At 42.3% G+C, this 17,925-nt stretch overlaps 1 protein-coding gene across 1 annotated transcript; it reads right to left on the reverse strand.

Annotated features, from left to right (window-relative positions):
* Positions 1 to 896: 896 nt before the first annotated feature.
* Positions 897 to 1,251, reverse strand: LOC121102841 (40S ribosomal protein S28-like). The gene has a single exon (XM_040630668.1). The coding sequence runs from the start codon at positions 1,208 to 1,210 to the stop codon at positions 1,001 to 1,003; it is 210 nt and encodes a 69-aa protein (XP_040486602.1). The 5' UTR covers positions 1,211 to 1,251; the 3' UTR covers positions 897 to 1,000.
* Between the last annotated feature and the right edge of the window lie 16,674 nt (positions 1,252 to 17,925).

Below are 17,925 nucleotides of genomic sequence, written 5' to 3' on the forward strand. Positions count from 1 at the left end.
TCCTCTAGGGAATTGTATGGAACTTTGATCCGAGTCGTTGATTAAAAATCCAGCTGTTCTGGGGCTGCCCTGAGAAAGACAAGATGGTCAAGATGGTAGAAGGGTCAGGAGTGAACAGAACTTTGACCTGATGGCTCAGCCACAGGCAGTGATCTACAGCAAAAGTCAAAACCTGTAGAGATGGAACGAAGATGGTGGGTTGAGTTTTCGGAAATCCTTCCATCTTTATCTTTTGCTAAGAGAATAAACAAGGACTGTATTTCCTCAGACTGTGATCTAGCTTCTGCCATGACTGGCCAAAGCCACCTCCTTCAGAGTCCCTCTCTGATAGTATGTCTTCTGCACCAGTCATTTGACAAATATTTCTTGATCACCTACTCTGAACCATTGTTCAAGGGTGTGGGGATACACGGGCAGATAGACAAAACATAAACAAACAAATACAAAAATGCTGCCAGTTCTTTTTTTACCAAAAGGAACGCAAAGGTAAAACATATGTGTGGAGGGGACATCCCACCAGTTCCTTCGGAAATATGAAATTAATTTATTCTAAGATGGATAAATTTTAGGATCTGAGTTACATACAGGTTGAGTAACTTCTTTATAAATTTTAGAGCCTGAAGTCCACATAGGTTGAATAAGTTCTGTGAAAAAAACTAGCTTTGCCCGACTCGGAATACTCAGTCTTGAGGACTTCCTTGTTTCTGAGTCTTGAATTTCCATGAGCTCTGAGCTTTCTGCCCAAGACTAAATTCTAGCTGGTGCCCCAGCTGCTTATATTCTCACCCATTTTCCACTAGACTATAGCAGACCCTCCTTGGGCCTCAATGAAATAGGGCCTCATTCCTTCTCCTAGTTCTGGCTCAGAACCCCATCATTTCTTTCTTTTTTTTTTTTTTTTTTTTTTTTTTTTACATACGACATAAACGTTTATTAACAATCGCAGATCATCCCTGTGAGCCAAGTGGTCGATCCAGATATCCAGGACTCAGCCACAAGTTCAGCGCAACCTCCGAGCTTCTCGCTCTGACTCCAAAAGGGTGAGCACGTCGCCCTCGCGCACGGGGCCTTTCACGTTGCGGATGATGGAGCGGCTGGTGTCGTCCATGAACTCCACGGGCACCTGCGTGCACTGTCCCTGTGAGCCAGTCCTGCCCAGAACCTTGGTGACCCTGGCCAACTTGATGGGCTGCACACGGCTCGTGTCCATGATGGCGGCGCGGCGGCGGTCGGCCGGAGACAGAACCCCATCATTTCTAACAGCTACTATTACAATCACCTACTAACCTCATCTCTTAACCTCAATAAATATTGGCAGAATGACTTGCTTCCGTGTCTACTTCTCCATCACAACATTTGTTATTTTGCAGTAAAAATCATCTGTTGATCTGAGTGACCACCCACCCCCGCCAGAAAAGATGAATTCCTGGAGTCCAGTGACATTGCTTCATCAACATTTACTCACATTAGTAAACTAGGGTCTAACACAGAGCCCGTTGTACAGCAGCACTCTGGATATGTTTGCTGAATGAATAAATGAATGACTCTTGTCCAACTCTCATTTTGCCCCCCAAATTATCTTCCATTTCCACAGATGTGATCTGGTTCTTTGGCTCAAATCTCTAATCCTCATGTCCTCACTTCACCTGTAGCGTAATACTGGAACACCTTGGTGTGGAATGAAAATGTCTTCTGCTGTTGGCTCCTGACCCATCTGCAGGCTCTTTCCTACTGATTCTATTCACACGACTCACCTGATTACCATAAGGGGATACCCAGAGTTTCTGGTCCTGTGCTATTTCTCTCTGCATTTCTTTCTTTTTTTTTTTTTTTTTTTTAGCTTTTATTTATTTTTTATTTTTTTTTAAGATTTTATTTATTTATTTGACAGAGAGAGAGACAGCCAGCAAGAGAGGGAACACAAGCTGGGGGAGTGGGAGAGGAAGAAGCAGGTTACCAGCCGAGGACCCCAATGCAGGGCTCGATCCCAGGACTCTGGGATCACACCCTGACTGAAGGCAGACGCTTAACGACTGAGCCACCCAGGCATCCCTCTCTCTGCATTTCTATCTCCTACTGTATTTTCAGACACAGACCAGTGACAAGAGCAATAACGATAGCATTAATAATAATAGTGGTCATTTCTTCAGCATGTGATCTGCTTCGGGCATTTTTTTTAGAGATTTATTTATTTATTTAAGAGAGAGAATCTCAAGCAGATTCTGTGCTGAGCTTGGAGTCTGATGCGGGGCTCAATCTCACAACCCTGAGATCATGACCTGTGTCAAAACCAAGAGTCAGAAGCTTAACTGACTGAGCCACCCAGGTGCCCCTGTTTTGGGCATCTTTAAGTAGTTTATATGTGATATTCCATAGCCATCAAAACAAACAGATGACCTATGTATAATTACTACTGCCATGTTATGTATGATAAAAGATGGTAAGTGATTCTTTCATTTTCCCAAGAACACAAACCAAGAATCCCTGACACCTAAACTCTTTGCCCCCAACCATTGAGCTGTATCTCCTTATTCATACTATGAAAAATGAATGAATCTGATTCTTTAGTTAATTTTCAAGTTCAGTCCAATACCACTCTTTTAAACGTGTCTCTCAACCCAAACTATACTAGTCTCTCTAATCCCATGCCCCCATTTTTTTCCTTTGTCACTTTTTTTCATGAATTTTGATTTAGATGGTTCGTATTCCAGCCCCTCTCTCAGTTATTACACACATAACTCACTACCTGTGTTCTACTGTCTCTGTAAACATTTTTTAGGTAGATTTCCTTTCTAATGTCTGCATTTACATTAGACATGTGTCATGTTGCTTGTCTCTACTTCTGTACTTGAATCAAGAAGAAAATTTTAACATAGCATCACTAAATCTTCTCTGTATGCTCCTATCAGAGCCAAGTAGACTGACAAGGGGTCACTTATTCACCAAGAAAGACCAAAAACTATATCAAGTATGTCCCAGGGCTGGTAATGGACCCTGGGTGTCCAGAACTAGCACAGCTTGGGACCTCAAGAAGCTCAATGTCATAAATGAATCAAATATTCATCCAAAAATTCTTGATGGGTCAGGTGAATTAATATATGTCTCTCATTTAAAATTTTTTTCCCAGTTGTGTAATCCCTCAAGTCTGACACATTTAGTCCACATTTCTGAAACACCATTCTTCAACAACAGTCTACTTGGCCATGACACTAGCAAAGGTCCAGTGCTTCAAATCACTCTGATAGATTAATGGCTATATATTTTATGAACTGAAAATCCATAAGCATGTACTAATAAGGGATTTTTTTCTACTTCTGGGTATGAAGGACAACAAGCAAGATTAATATTTGCTGAGCAATGACTGCTCATTCTATGGCATCTGTTGAAACAACCAGAAATAATCTTTTAAAACAGAAGGGAACATATTTTATTTTATTTTTTTATTTTTATTTTTTATAATAATTTTATTATGTTAGTCACCATACAGTACATCCCAAGTTTTTGATGTAAAGTTCCATGATTCATTACTTGCGTCTAACACCCAGTGCACCATGCAATACGTGCCCTCCTTAATACCCATCACCGGCCTATACCAATCCCCCACCCCCCTCCCTTCTAAAGCCCTCCGTTTGTGGGAATGAACCATGAGAGACTAGGGACTCTGGGAAACACACAGAAGGGAACATATTTCAGATGTCACATTCTGCCTCAGGGATCCCTTCCTCTTCATGATGCTGGTTGGGGTGGAGTTACAGTCACTCAGCAACTTCTCCTTTTCTTGCCATCTGTCCTGTAAGGCTCCTGCTGGGGACCCAGATAGCAGTCATCACTCAAGGCTGAAAACATCTGTCCACACACCCTAAGCTTCGGTATGACTCAGCATGACTCAGCATGGCTGTCCTGGGGCCGGCTCCTGCCCTAGAAGGCTATGCAGACCAAGAAGGTAGGGACCAGGGCATTGACTCAGTCTGGGGCCCTGGCAGAAACGTCTGTGTTTGCACTTTGGGAAGGCAGCAGTGGAGGCTAAGACAAAAATGGAATATGAATTAATGGAAAATTGAAGTTTATTTAATCAAAGACAAGGAGGCTGGAGGGGATAGAGGAGACTGGGCTTATAGAAAGTACAGCCATCCAGTAAATGTTTCTGGAGTACCTACTATGTGCTAGGCACTAATTTCAGTCCTCGAATTATAAATGAGGCATGCATCTTGCCTTTTAGGGGTCCTAGTCAAAACAATAGTTAAATATAATACAATATTATACTATTTTCTATACTTAATAGAGTTATATATGTGGGGATTGTGACTCTCTAGGCGTGGTTCCTTTTGGGGAGTAAGTAATGCACTAAATGATTTTATAAAATTAGGAAATGTAAAATGGGCCTTGAGAGATGAACATGGATTTTTTTTTTTTTTGGATGGTGAATACCTGTCACCATCTCCCTTCAGGCAAGGTGCATGGAACTAGCTAAAATACAATGAGACAGTAATTTCGTCTTAGAGAAGAGCCCCAGTGATGTACAGTCAGGGAAGGAGACTTCATCACTCATTATAATGGCTCTCCCTTCTTCCCCTGTTCTACATTATAGGCTTAAGTTCACTTGGGTCAGGAAATCACACAAAGGAACAGGGTGTCAGGTGGGGTCTGCATCCCTAATAAAAGTAGGGCAGTCAATGTTTTAGCTAAATGTTGCTGTAAAGAATTGAGAAGAACTCAATGACACCAATACCACCTACTTCTTAGATAACCTTGGGCAATTTGCTTAGTGTCTCCATGTCTCTGAACTGTAAGATGATAATATGCCTTAGCTCATAAGGCTGTTATGAGGATTAATTTAGTTCATGGTGTAGAGATAGGAACATAGTGTATGCTCACTTAGTGTTATCTGTTGTTATGATGTTATGATAAGTATATACATTAAACCATTAGGGTCACATCTTACTTTCAAAGGATGATTAGAAATACAGATACTTGGAAGCTATTTTTCCTTCCTTCGTTCCTTCCTTCCTTCCTTCCTTCCTTTTTTCTTTTCTTTTACTTTTATTTTTTAATAAAATTTTGTATATTTACTATAAAATTGTGTATATATAAGATGATTTGCTATACATGCACATAGATGAATGAGTACTACAGTCAAGCTAATTAACATCTTTCCCTCAGAGTTACCTTTGTGTGTGTGTGCGTGTGATGAGAACACCTGAAATCTACTCTGAGCAAACTGCCCGTATTCAATAGTGTATCACTAACTGCATTACATCATGCTGTACATTCGATCTCCAGACTTCTTCATCTAATAGAACTGCAACTTTGTACCCTTTGACCAACATCTCCCCATTTCCTTCCCCCCCACCCCAGCCCAGTAACCACCGTTCTACCCTCTGCTTCTATATATTCAACTGTTTTTAGATTCCACGTATAAGTGAGATCATGCAATTTCTTCCTTTATGTCTGGCATTTCTTGATTTTCAATTTTGGCAACAAATTCAATGTATTTTGAAACACCCTTCAGACCTCCCCAAACAATTCTATTGGGATATTTAGACAATAGGCCAACCTGTTGCAACTTCTGGTCTACCTTCTCTCTCTCTGACCCTCCCATTCACCCATTCCCTTTACTTTCTGTCCCTGTCATACTTCTTCCCCCCCCCCAGTCCTCCTTGGACCAGTGAGTGTCTCCCCAGGCAATGGAAGACCTTAAGTGAGAAAACACTGAAGGCTGATTTTTGAGAGAGAAAAAGTAGGAGAGCTTAGCCCAACACAGATGCTATAGGGACTTTTAAAGGACTAATGCTGAGCTCTTCTCTCCTGCCTACACATGAGAAAGACAATGTGAAGCCCAAACTGATTTTGGAGAAGCTAACATATAGAACAGGTCTTGGTCTGGTAACATTTGGGAAGATTCTTGTCATTCTCTGTAAAGGGAGGCACAGGAAGCTTGCACAGAGTCTCATTGCTTGTATCCCTAACTCAGCACCACAGCACTAACCCTAATGTGCTTTAGTGTCCTCAGCGCTTGGCACTAGTTAGAATGTCACACAGACTTGTTTGGGCAGTGAGGTTCCAGGTTACTGCAGGGCAAAGAGAGAGGCAGTGGGCTAGGCCTGAGGAGTAATGGAAGGATATAACACATGAACACTGTCTTCCTTAACCAAACTTGCAGCTTGGCCAAGGGGTCAAGAGGTCAGTTGGGCAGATACGGGTCTCCAGTATTCTCAGGGAGCTACCTATAACCTATAACCTGACAATCTCTGTAATCCAAGCTACGGCCTCTTTTTATCCTCAACTTGTTTCAATTTTTTTCTTTGTTTTTTCTCTCTTTCAGACTTTCCTAAGGAGAGGCAACCGTATTGAAGATGTATGGTGTGCACCCGCGGCTTAAACCTCGATCTCTAATCTCCGAGGTGTGGAAGCGGGAAGCAGGGGTCAGGAGCACCCACTTGTGTTTCTTGAGTCCACAGTGGATGTCTGTATAGGCATTTTGCTGTGGAAGGGGCACGGTCCTCCACAGCAGCAGAACTGGGCCTATATCTAGCCTTACCTCTTACTGGCTCAGTGAGCTGGGACCATTATCTTATCTCTTTGTCTGTTTATCCCCCACATCTAAAGAAAGACAGTCTCATGTAGACAGTAGGAGAGCCCAGACCACCTGGGTTCATATCTCAAGTTGGCTACTTTTTAGCTAAGTGCCTTCAAGACACGATGTTACATTTTCTGTGACTTTTAATTAAGAGACATTAATCCAATTCTGAGTATTGGTGTAAAGACAAACTAAGTTAATCCATATCATGAACTTCAATTATATCTTAGTATACACTACATACTCAAGAAATATTACTTATCATTAGCATGATTTATAATATGTTTTATGTACTTTGCAGAACTATCATACTAAATGAGACTGTTTAAATATCCTAGAACGGCACCTGACCTAGAGAAATATTTTAGGGAAGTATTAATTCCCATTCCCTTCTCATTTTGCTTTAGTCTACATTTCCTTTATTTCTTTACATGTCTGTCCTGTGGTTTCCGGTCCCTTAATGAACCTATTTCCTGCTCAGCTTCCGGTCAGATTCTTAGTGGACCTCTTATGCTTCAGGATCTTGAGTTATACGAGCTCCCAGTGAAGTGAGGGTTTCTTAAACTGAAAAGGTGCTGTCAGCTGGCTTCCTCTGTGCCCTGTAGCTTCAGGTGTTCATCCCTTAACGCTAAGCTCTGGACTTTGACTGCTCTATCTGGGAGGATGGTCTTACTGGGGAAGGGGTAGGCTTCTGTTGTACATCTCAGACCATTGCTAAAAATTAATTATCAGGCTTTGAGATTGCCTCTACATCTTTTTTCTAGAACTTTCCTTTTGCTTTGAGACATCTGGTCCCTAGGGAACCCATAGCTCTGGCCTAAATAAATCTATGCCACCGGTCCAGACCATGCCTATCTCTATTGATCTTCATAATAACCCCATAAGATAGATACAATTATTACCCTTATTTTACAGATGCCAAAACTGAGCTCAGAATAGTCAAGACATTTGTGCTGAGTTGAAGAGATGGGGCATCTTATGTGGTAGCAGAATATAAAACGCTGCTGTGCTCTGCCTCCCTAGCCCATCCCATGCTTGCCCCTGAACTTGCAGTCTATCTCCCCTGAGAGTCCCGGGCTCCACCCAGAGCCACCAACCTGAGCTGGCCACCTATCTGAGCCCACAGACCTGTAGCCCTTCTGGTCCCTGATAGCTGGCAGCTAGTCCTGCCCTATCTGTAACCTCTGATAGACACATCTTGCACACCAGCTCTCAAAGCCCTTATGGGGAGCTTGAGTTTGCTGAGTCAAAGTTCATGGAAGTCTAGACCCTAAGAGACTCCTGCACCCAAATTTATAGTCATCGACCTCTCCATCCTTCCTCCTTCATCCACAGGCCATTTCTCTGCTCTCCTGGACCCATCCATCTCATGGTCCTCAGCAGTTCAGCAAAGGGCTTATGAACAGTAGATTGAGTCTGACTTGGGTCCAAGAACAAGCATTGTCACTTACATATCTGACCTCAGGCAAATGCCTTGACTCTTTTTAGTTTAGCCTTGTCATCTAAAAACAGGGATAATAATTCTATTACCTTAGAGAGTTGATATGAGGGTGGAAGGAAATAGGACACACTCTCTGCAAAGCAGGAACTTCATTGATTAGACTTTCGAACATAAAAGATCTCAATTTTATGTTCTAAAGTTACAATAAATTTTATCATCCACTAATCCTGTACTTCTTTTCCCATGACTCTCCTACCTACTCTCTGTCTCCTAACTCTGCCTCATTCCCCTTCATGCTCTGTTCGTTCACGTGATTCTTTTTATTACTTACAGTGATTCTATATATTTAGAGGGGGATTTGGGGGTAAGCAATTAACAAAAGAGGTATTTCTTGGAGAGCCATGCTTACCAAATGGACCATCTTAGTAGGCTTTGGGGAGGGGAAGGAGGGCAAGGTCAATGACAGGAGCCAAGGAAGGAACACCGAACAACCGGATTCTGGGCCTCTTGGATGCTGAGAGTAGGAACTTGCCATCCAGCCTCTATGTGCTCAGAGGGTCCCTTCATGGGGAACTCCCTTGAGCTAACAGGGGCATAGACTGTGGAAAACAGCTCCTAGATGGAGGTGAGGAGATTCTGATAGGACAGAGTGAAGAGAGGGACTCTGGAGTTGGGGCAGGGGGCTCCCTGTCACATGAAGGAACCTTGCTTAGTGTGGACACTGGGTCTCTGTGTTCTTCATATCCTTTGGAGCTCCTAATTTCAAGCCAGGCTTCACAAAACCCTAAATTCCTATCCCCTGGATCCCTGAGTGGGGAGGGAGCATTGTGTTTTGCTGTTGTTGTTGTTGGTTTTTGCTGCACTCAGAACTCTTTCTTGCTCTGCTTCCCCTTTTGCCTCAACGCACACACTTGATCCTTTGATTGATCTCCCCCAGTCAAGAAGCATGGGGAGAATTTCCTTTCATGTGTGTTCATCGCTGTTTATATGACAGGGAAGCGGAGAATAAAATGTAACGGCACAGGCCTCCCCAGGGCTCTGTGAGAATTCATCAAGACCAACCTTCTGCTTAGGGCGGGAATCCCCTCAGAAACACCTCTGTCATATCCACACGGTCATGGATGACACACTTTCTCTCATGGGGAGGAGCTCATGGCTTTTCCACTGAGCCCTTGTTGTTGTTAAATGACTTCATATTGACAAAGTTCTTACATGAATAAAAATCCTTTCATCCTATGTCACACAGTATAACTCAAATCTGTGTTCCAAAGGATAATTTTTCCATATTGGCGCATTCATACATTTGGTAAACACGGATTGCATGTGCTGTAGCAAGTGCTGGAGGCATCACAGAGGACTGGAAAGCCACAGGCCTTGAATTCACAAAGCCAACAAGCTGCCCGAAGACAGTGATCACAGCCACCACTCCTCCCCTTGGTCTACTCGGCCCTGACTTCAGCGAAATGAGCTAAATGATATGTCATGCCAGGAACTCAGTATAGTGCCCGGCATACAAGTAAGCCTTCAATTAATGCCAGTTTTTAAATTATTATTATAGTTATAAATGAACGGATGTACAGTGTAGAATAAAATGGCTTCCGGCTGTAGCAAGAATGATACTAGTCAGACACAATAAAAATAGCAAACCCTTTAGAGTACTTAGTATATGAAAGACAACACTTTTAACTCTGCATAGATTTCCTCAGTGTCACCACAATCTCATGAAGGTGTTAAAATCCCATTTACAGATGAGAGAACTGAGCCACACCGCCCGTACAAGTGTTGAGTTGCCAGCCACGCAGGGAGTCCGGCCCCAGAGTCCCTGTTCTTAACCACTGCTCTCCACTGCTTAGGACTTCACTGAAGCAAAGGGTTTGAATCTCTGAAATGGGTTAGTGGGGAGCCTACGTAGGGATGGTGTCACATTCTTTCCTTAAGGTGTATGGGAACAGAAGGAAGAGGGGCATCCTCTCTTCACAGAGAACCAGCACACACACGCAGCTAGTACTCCGTGGGCCTGGTTAAAGAAGAGAACGTCACTGTGGAATGAGAGGCCCTGAGAGCAACCTGCTCGTTGAACTGTATTGGGTTCAAGGCCATATCTGGTTTAGAAGTTGAGGAAGCTTATGAATTTAATTAACAGAAATTTTGTGTTGGGAGAAGGGCCATTTTCTCTAGTCTGCAGTTTACAGAAGAGAACACTGAAGCTCAGAGAAGAGGGGAGCTTTCTCACTATGATTTAATTTGCCATGGATATGCCCAGGCTAGGACTCAAAGCTCCTGACTTGCTCCACTGAGCCCCTTTGCTCATTCGGAGAGAAGGAACAGATGGAATCTGAAACATCTTAGGTGGTTTCCACGCCAGAGCCAAGGCTGGGCGGGCTACCAGTTATTTCTTTAAAAATAAATAAATACATAATTTAAATATATAAATAAGCAAACCCTACTCTGGGACTGGGAGGGAGAGGCTGCCCCTCCTGGTTCCTGGCCCTACAGATAGGGCTATCGGAGCCTCAGCAGGGCCCCCCTCCCATGGCTGAGTCAGCCTAGCACAGGGGAGGACAAGCCATGTCATTCTGACCTGGATGCTGAGTGGGAGAGAGGACAAAGGGTTCAGAGTCAATACACTCAGCCTCTGACTATTCTCCCCCCGAAAAAAGAAGCAACCCTCAGAGGTCTGTGTATACCCTGCAGCCCCTTTTGTGTGAACCCAAAGAGCTCTCTTGCTCTAGAAGTGGTGGCAAGGCCATCCCATCCAACCCTCATCACGCCCCACATGGCCTCCTCCCAGGTCCACAAGCCTGTGTCTGCACAATAGTCAGGAATCATCGAGAAATTTACTCTTTCAGTTTTTCCTCTTTCACTTAATTCAACGGCTTAATGGAAAAAACATGTATGGGTTTCCTTCCCCCCCGCCCCCCGAAACTGGCGATAGACTTAGTTTCACAACTTTGTTGTGTTCGTATAAATTCACAATAGCTTTCAATTCTTAGTGTCTGGAAAATTACATTACGGCAAATAAGAGGAAGTCACTATGAATTCAGAAAATAAGAGCTATTATCTCTAAACCTCAGTTTTTTATCAATAATTAAAACATTATAAAACTAACCAAATGTTGTGATTATACACACACACACACACACACACACACACACACCACTGCTGCTTTATCCATTCATCTGTTGATGGTCAGCTGGGCTTTTTCCATAGTTTGGCTACTGTGGACATTGCTGCTATAAACATTGGGCTGCATGTGCCCCTTACAATCATTATGTTTGTATCCTTTGGATAAATACCTGAGAGTTTAATTGTTGGGCCGTAGGGTAGCTCTATTTTTAAATTTTTGAGGAACCTCCATACTGTCTTCCAGAGTGGCTGCACCAGTTTGCATTCCCACCAACAGTGTAAGAGGGTTCCCCTTTCACCACATCTTCACCAACATTTGTCATTTCCAGACTTGTTAGTTTTAGCCATTCTGACTGCTGTGAGGTGATATCTCATTGTGGTTTTGATGTATATTTCCTGATGCCGAGTATGTTGAATATTTTCTCATGTGTCTGTCGGCCATTTGTACGTCTTCTTTGGAGAAATGTCTGTTCATGTCTTCTGCCCATTTCTTGACTGGATTTTTTCTTGAAGGGGGTGTTAAGTTTGATAAGTTCTTTATAGACTCTGGGTACTAGCCCTTTATCCGATAAGACATTTGCAAATATCTTTTCCCATTCTGTAGGTTACCTTTTAGTTTTGTTGACTGTTTCCTTTGCTGTGCAAAAGCTTTTTATCTTGATGAAGTCCCAATAGTTCATTTTTGCCCTTGTTTCCCCTGCCTTTGAAGAAGTTGCTGCGGCCGAGGTCGAAGAGGTTGTGGCCTGTGTTCTCCTTTAGCATTTTGATAGGTGCCTGCCTCATGTTTAGGTCTTTCATCCATTTTGAGTTTATTTTAGTGTATGGCATAAGAAAGTGGTCCAGTTTCATTCTTCTGCATGTTGCTGTCCAATTTTCCCAACACCATTTCTTGAAGAGACTGCCTTTTTTCCATTAGATATTCTTTCCTACTTTGTCAAAAATTAATTGACCATAGAGTTGAGGGTCCATTTCTGGGTTCTCTCTTCTGTTCTATTGATGTCTGTGTCTGTTTTTGTGCTAGTACCATATTGTCTTTATGATGTCACTTTTGAATATGTATTTTTAAGCACAGTTGAGGTGTCAGTCTGACCTGGTTTTATTTAATCATCAATCCACTATACAGCAAGTATTTATCTTTCTTTTCCAAGAGAGTAAAGTATAAGTCAGATTATATAAAGAAATATTTGAACATTATATAGCTTGAATATTATTTTATTTCTTATATAATACTCCAAAAATACAGATACGTATAAACTAAAAAAGGTCCCATGCAAACTTACCTTCCTTTTTTAAAAGATTTATTTATTTATTTGAGAGGGAGAGAGCACAGGGGTGCAGGACAGAGGCAGAGGGAGAGAGAAACTTTAGCAGACTCTGCACTGAGTGGAGAGACCCACGTGAGGCTAGATCCCATGACCCTGAGATCACAACAGAGCTGAAAACAAGTCAGGCACTTAAGGGACTGAGCCACCCAGACACCCCAACCCTACCTTCTAATAGCATTCCTTTCTGATGTGAGTCTTTCCAAAAATATTTCTGATACCAGGGAGGCAGGTGGTGGGTGAAAGGGAGGAAGTGAAAGAAAGAAAGGTGGCAGTGTGGAGAAAGAAATTTAATATTTGTTTATTTATCTCTTGAAAAAAATATTTCCATTATATTAAGTTGGAGGTACTATTATCCTTTCTGCAGTCCTAGGATAAATAAAGACAGACTACTATCTGAAATCATTTTCAAAGTCTGATATTTTGAAAATCCAAGCTGATGTTTACTCGCCTTTGCTTTACTATTAGATACGGGGAAGGGAGTGTGGACGTTTTTTCGGGTGATGTAACTGGGGAAAAGGGAAAATGACAGGGGTACCCAGATGTCCCATCTCTGCAAGGAGGGGGCTCCCACCTTCAGGCAAAAGACCCCTTCCCTTCAGTGAGGCTCCACCCAGCTTGGCGTCTTAGCTTCATGTGCGTCTCCTTCCCTCTAGTGGTCAAAGCAACAACTGCAGCCTACTTTTCTAAAGAGTTCTTCCGGATATGTTTAAGAGGATATAATACATGAATACCTACCATTTGCATTGACATGGACGGAAATGGAGGGGATTACGCTGAGTGAAGTGAGTCAAGCAGAGAAAGACAATTATCATATGGTTTCACTCATATGTGGAACATAAGGAATAGTGTGGAGGACCACAGGGGAAGGGAGGGAAAACTGAATGGGAAGACATCAGGGAGGGAGACAAACCATGAGAGACTCTGGACTCCCAGAAACAAACTGAGGGTTACAGAGGGAGGGGGATAAGGAGATGGGGTAACTGGGTGATGGGTATTAAGGAGGGCACATGTTGTGATGAGCACTGGGTGTTACACGCAACTAATGAATCAGTGAACACTACATCAAAAACAAATGATGTACTCTATGTTAGCTAATCGAACATTAAAAAAAGAACCTTCAAAAAATAATACGTTAATATAAGAAAAAATAATATCTTGATAGAAATCATCCATTTTTTGTCATTGCGATTACCACTGACATTCTCAAACTTCACAGTAATCGCTCAGATTCTCCTGAGAGTGGGCCACTAGACTGTGGGGCATTAAATCGAAGAAGGTACCCTGGAGCTCACTGGTCTACGCTGAAATAGCTACAGCGGAGTGAACTAAGAAAGTTTACAGATAGTTTCCACAAAGAGTGAAGTGAGTGGATACTTTTCCAGATGAGTGCACAAGGAAAAGTACTGGACAATGGGTCCCCTATGATAATGAACAAATAGCATAAACCTATACCAATTATTAGTCCAGACAAAAGTACAGACTGAGTAGGTCAGGTCAAGATGGAGGCAAGAAGGATGAGAGAGATGGTGGGAACAAGAAACAAAAAGCCTTTGATCAGAATGACAGAAAAGGACAGACAGCACTTAACCACAAATGATGGTGACACCAACAGTGCGGATGAGTCTGTGTATAAAGACAGAGGCACAACACCCGTGGTAGGAGACAGCCAGCTGGCAGTCACAGGACTGGGCCATCAGTGTAGGGGATTTCATAAAGACAATCCAAAGAGGAAGCATAAGTGAACATAAGCTTAAAAGCCAAACTCTGAGGCATTGTAACACAGCTTCCCCATGACTGGGAAGGATGTGGGAAGGTAAAGACCAGACCCATCTGAGCCAACATGGGGAGGACATGGGCTCATCAGGCAAGGGATTCTATCCTAGCGTTGCCCAGGGGGACAGGGTGGAGATAAGAGAAGGGACAGGATCCCGGCAGGGAGAACTAGGGAAGCTGCGAGGATGAAGGAGAAGACCATGGGTGTTAGTCACCAGGGGCAAGTCGGTTACAGCAGAAACTAACACCTTTGTCTTAACTCCACTCAGAGACTGGGGTCACGGCTAACATGTCAGATGAGGAAGGGTGCAATAATGGATTTGGGAAACATCTAGTGATTCTTCACAATTCGTGAATGATGATCAGCCTAGGAGAACTTGAGGAAATGGGCAAATTTGGGGGAGTGAACTAAGAAAATATTGGTCCTTTTTGGCGGTTGGAACTGACGGTCACTTTATCTCAGCCCACGAGGTGAGGATTTGAAATGACATTTAACAGAAAACAGGACTGAAGTAGAAGCAAGTAAAGAAGCCACCAATCAATACAAATGTGCATCAGAAACATGATTTGCTTCACTAATTTTAGGCAGTTTCTCACACAATTCGGGTTTATTTATTGCTCAGATGTGAATTATCAGTCAGTTCCGCTGGGTGCTCACCTCCACGCAGAGGCACAGGAATGCAGACCCTTTCCAGCTTTTGAATTCACCATCTCACAGTCTTTTACTTCTCACCACATGGAAGGCAGAGAGGATGATGAGAAGACACCCCTGGCTTGGCTAGGAACAGATGACTGTCTTCAAGTTCCTTCAGTCAGAACCAGCCTCGTGGCCAATGTAATTGCAAAGGCTGATGGGAGAGATAGAGGAGCGCGTAGATTCCCGTGATCTGTACTCTCTCTGCCACTGTCGTCATGAGTGATCAGCATTACCTCACATGTCCAAAAGCAACAGGAGTACTGAGTGTAAAATCAAACTCACGAGTAATACGTATTATGCATAAGCAGTGAGGATGAGACAAGTGCCAAAAGCTCACCAAACTCCATAATATCGGCTAAATCCAGCCTCTCTCACTTCAAAGTATCTTAGTCCAGAACAAATAACTTAGGCTTTTAGTTAACTCTCTCTTGTCTGTCCCCGGCCATGTGAGCTGATTGTCTTTTCTATGATCCCAAAGGCTCCTGGTAAAATAAGCTGCATTTTCTTAGAGCTCATTTCTGCATGTATCAGTTCTGTGTTTGTAGGTCTTTCTCCCTAACTAGACCACACAGCTCCTCAAATTAGGGATTATATTTTGTTCACCTTTATTTCTCTAATACTCACTATAAGACCTGGTACATATCAGGCACTTAATGAATTTCGGTGAATGGACAATATTAAATGATTCCTTAGATATTTTTTAGATATTTACTGTGATACATACTTAACATGAAGTGTAAGAAAGTAAATAGAGATATCCAGGCATGTTACAGAGGAACAGATACCCACCAACTCAAAGTAGTAGACACCTCTAGACATACTGACCACTTACAAGCAAACAGGCATATTTTCTTACACATATTATTCATAAATATAGCCGATTGACACAGAGAAACACAATGTAGATTTTACATATACTCTCATAGACACAGTCTTGCCAACCTCCTTCCTTCTGTTAGGGTCACCCACCCTCACCCATCCCCTAGATGTAATAGTCTGAGTTACCCAACCCTCCACCAAGTCTTCCATAGATAAGCAGGGTCCCATTGAAGGCACCATTGATGGACTGAATATTTTATTTGTTTTCATCAGCTGAGAACATGAAGGAGAGAAAATTTTCCCCTCACTTGGACCACAAACCCTGTTTGTATAGACATATCTGATTAAGTTCCACATTATGGGACTTTGGATACAATACTTAACCTACCAAATAATCTACCTACATCTCAGTCTCTTCATCTGACAATTAGGAATTATCATGAAATTTACATGACGATCACTTAGATAAAAGGGTGAAGCTCTCAGGGCATCAAGTAGCAACAGTAAGATCTGAATATATAATTGATTTTCTTCTATTATTAGTATACCCTGGACTTATGTGGGCATCCAGGCTCCACATCTAAGCTCTTCGAGCCACTTTAGAGAAATACCTGTATCTCTTACTTCCAGTTATGGAGTTGAATCTTAATCTTAAGTGTAGAGTCTGTGCTTATTATCCCTATTACAATTCATTTTGTTCGTTTTGCTCCCTGGCCCCCAATGTCAACAATACTTCTGGATCCAGCTGTTCAGTAGTGATAGCATTTGATAATATGCTAAGAGGCTTGGGTGAGCTATCAGGAGAGGCAGGGCCAGTGAATGCAACCAGGGGATCGGCAAGAAGTCAGATAAAGGGAGTGTGTAGGGAAGATGTCTCCTGAGGGAGCACTCACAAGATAGACAGAGAATGAAGAAAGAAGAATGATAGATCTAATATAGAAATGCCAAGGCACATGTGATTTCTATAGGTGTATGAGCAAGAGAGATGGCAACAGGAAGATCCAGCCATTCACACTTTGGATGTGGTAGACCTCTGCCTGAGGGAAATGTCTTAGGAATGGGCATGGGAAAGGATGGTCAAAAGGGAACATAATTGGAGGCTAATAGTAACCAACAGAAAATTATTAGGAAATACCAGGAAAACAACATCCAAGTAATGGAACATCCATATAAGAAATACTACTCAACAGTTAAAGAAAAATGAACTATTGGTAAACACAACGTAGTGAAACCTCAAAGGCATTATGCTCTAAGTGAAAGAAACTGATCTCAAAAAGTTACGCACAGTCTGCTTTTTGTTACATGACATTCTTGAGAAGACAGAACAATAGTGATAGAAAAAAATAGTGATTTGCAGGGGTTACAGGTGGGATGTGTACTTCTACAAGGTGGTGTGAGAAAGTTACTTTGGGAGGATTAACAGTTCTGCATCCTGAATAATTCAACTTTTCAGTCTACTAATTAAGACAGGGAAAGAGAAAACCAGGTCCAGCAAGACCTTTGTTTTTCAAATAGAGAAACTAAAGATTGAGGTGAGACCTAGAGAGAATCACAAGGCTACAGAATGTTTCTAGAGATTTCTCCCCCTTACACACACACCTACACACCCATGCATGCAGACTCATGTTTATGCCCACAAACCACCTATGAAGGAAGGGGAAGAGGATAAGACCCAGAAAAAGAAGACTTTTGGAGGATTTAAAGGATTGAAAATACTGGAGTAAAATATATTTTCTTTTTTTTATAATAATTTTTTATTATGTTATGTTAGTCACCATACAGTATATCCTTAGTTTTTGATGTAATGTTCCATGATTCATTATTTACGTATAACACCCAGTGCACCATGCAATATGTGCCCTCCTTAATCCCATCACCGGCCTATCTCAGTCCCCCACCCACCCTCCCCTCAGAAGCCCTCAGTTTGTTTCCCAGAGTCCATAGTCTCTCATGGTTCATTCCCCCTTCTGTTTACCCCCCGTTCATTCTTCCCTCCCTTCTCCTACCAATCTTCCTATTTTTTATGTTCCATAAATGAGTGAAAACATATGATAATTGTCTTTCTCTGCTTGACTTATTTCACTTAGCATAATCTCCTCCAGTCCCATCCATGTTGCTGCAAATGTTGGGTAATCGTTATTTCTGATGGCCGAGTAATATTCCATTG

The sequence above is a fragment of the Ursus maritimus genome, unplaced genomic scaffold, assembly GCF_017311325.1.
Source record: "Ursus maritimus isolate PB19 unplaced genomic scaffold, ASM1731132v1 scaffold_16, whole genome shotgun sequence".
NCBI lineage: Eukaryota > Metazoa > Chordata > Mammalia > Carnivora > Ursidae > Ursus > Ursus maritimus.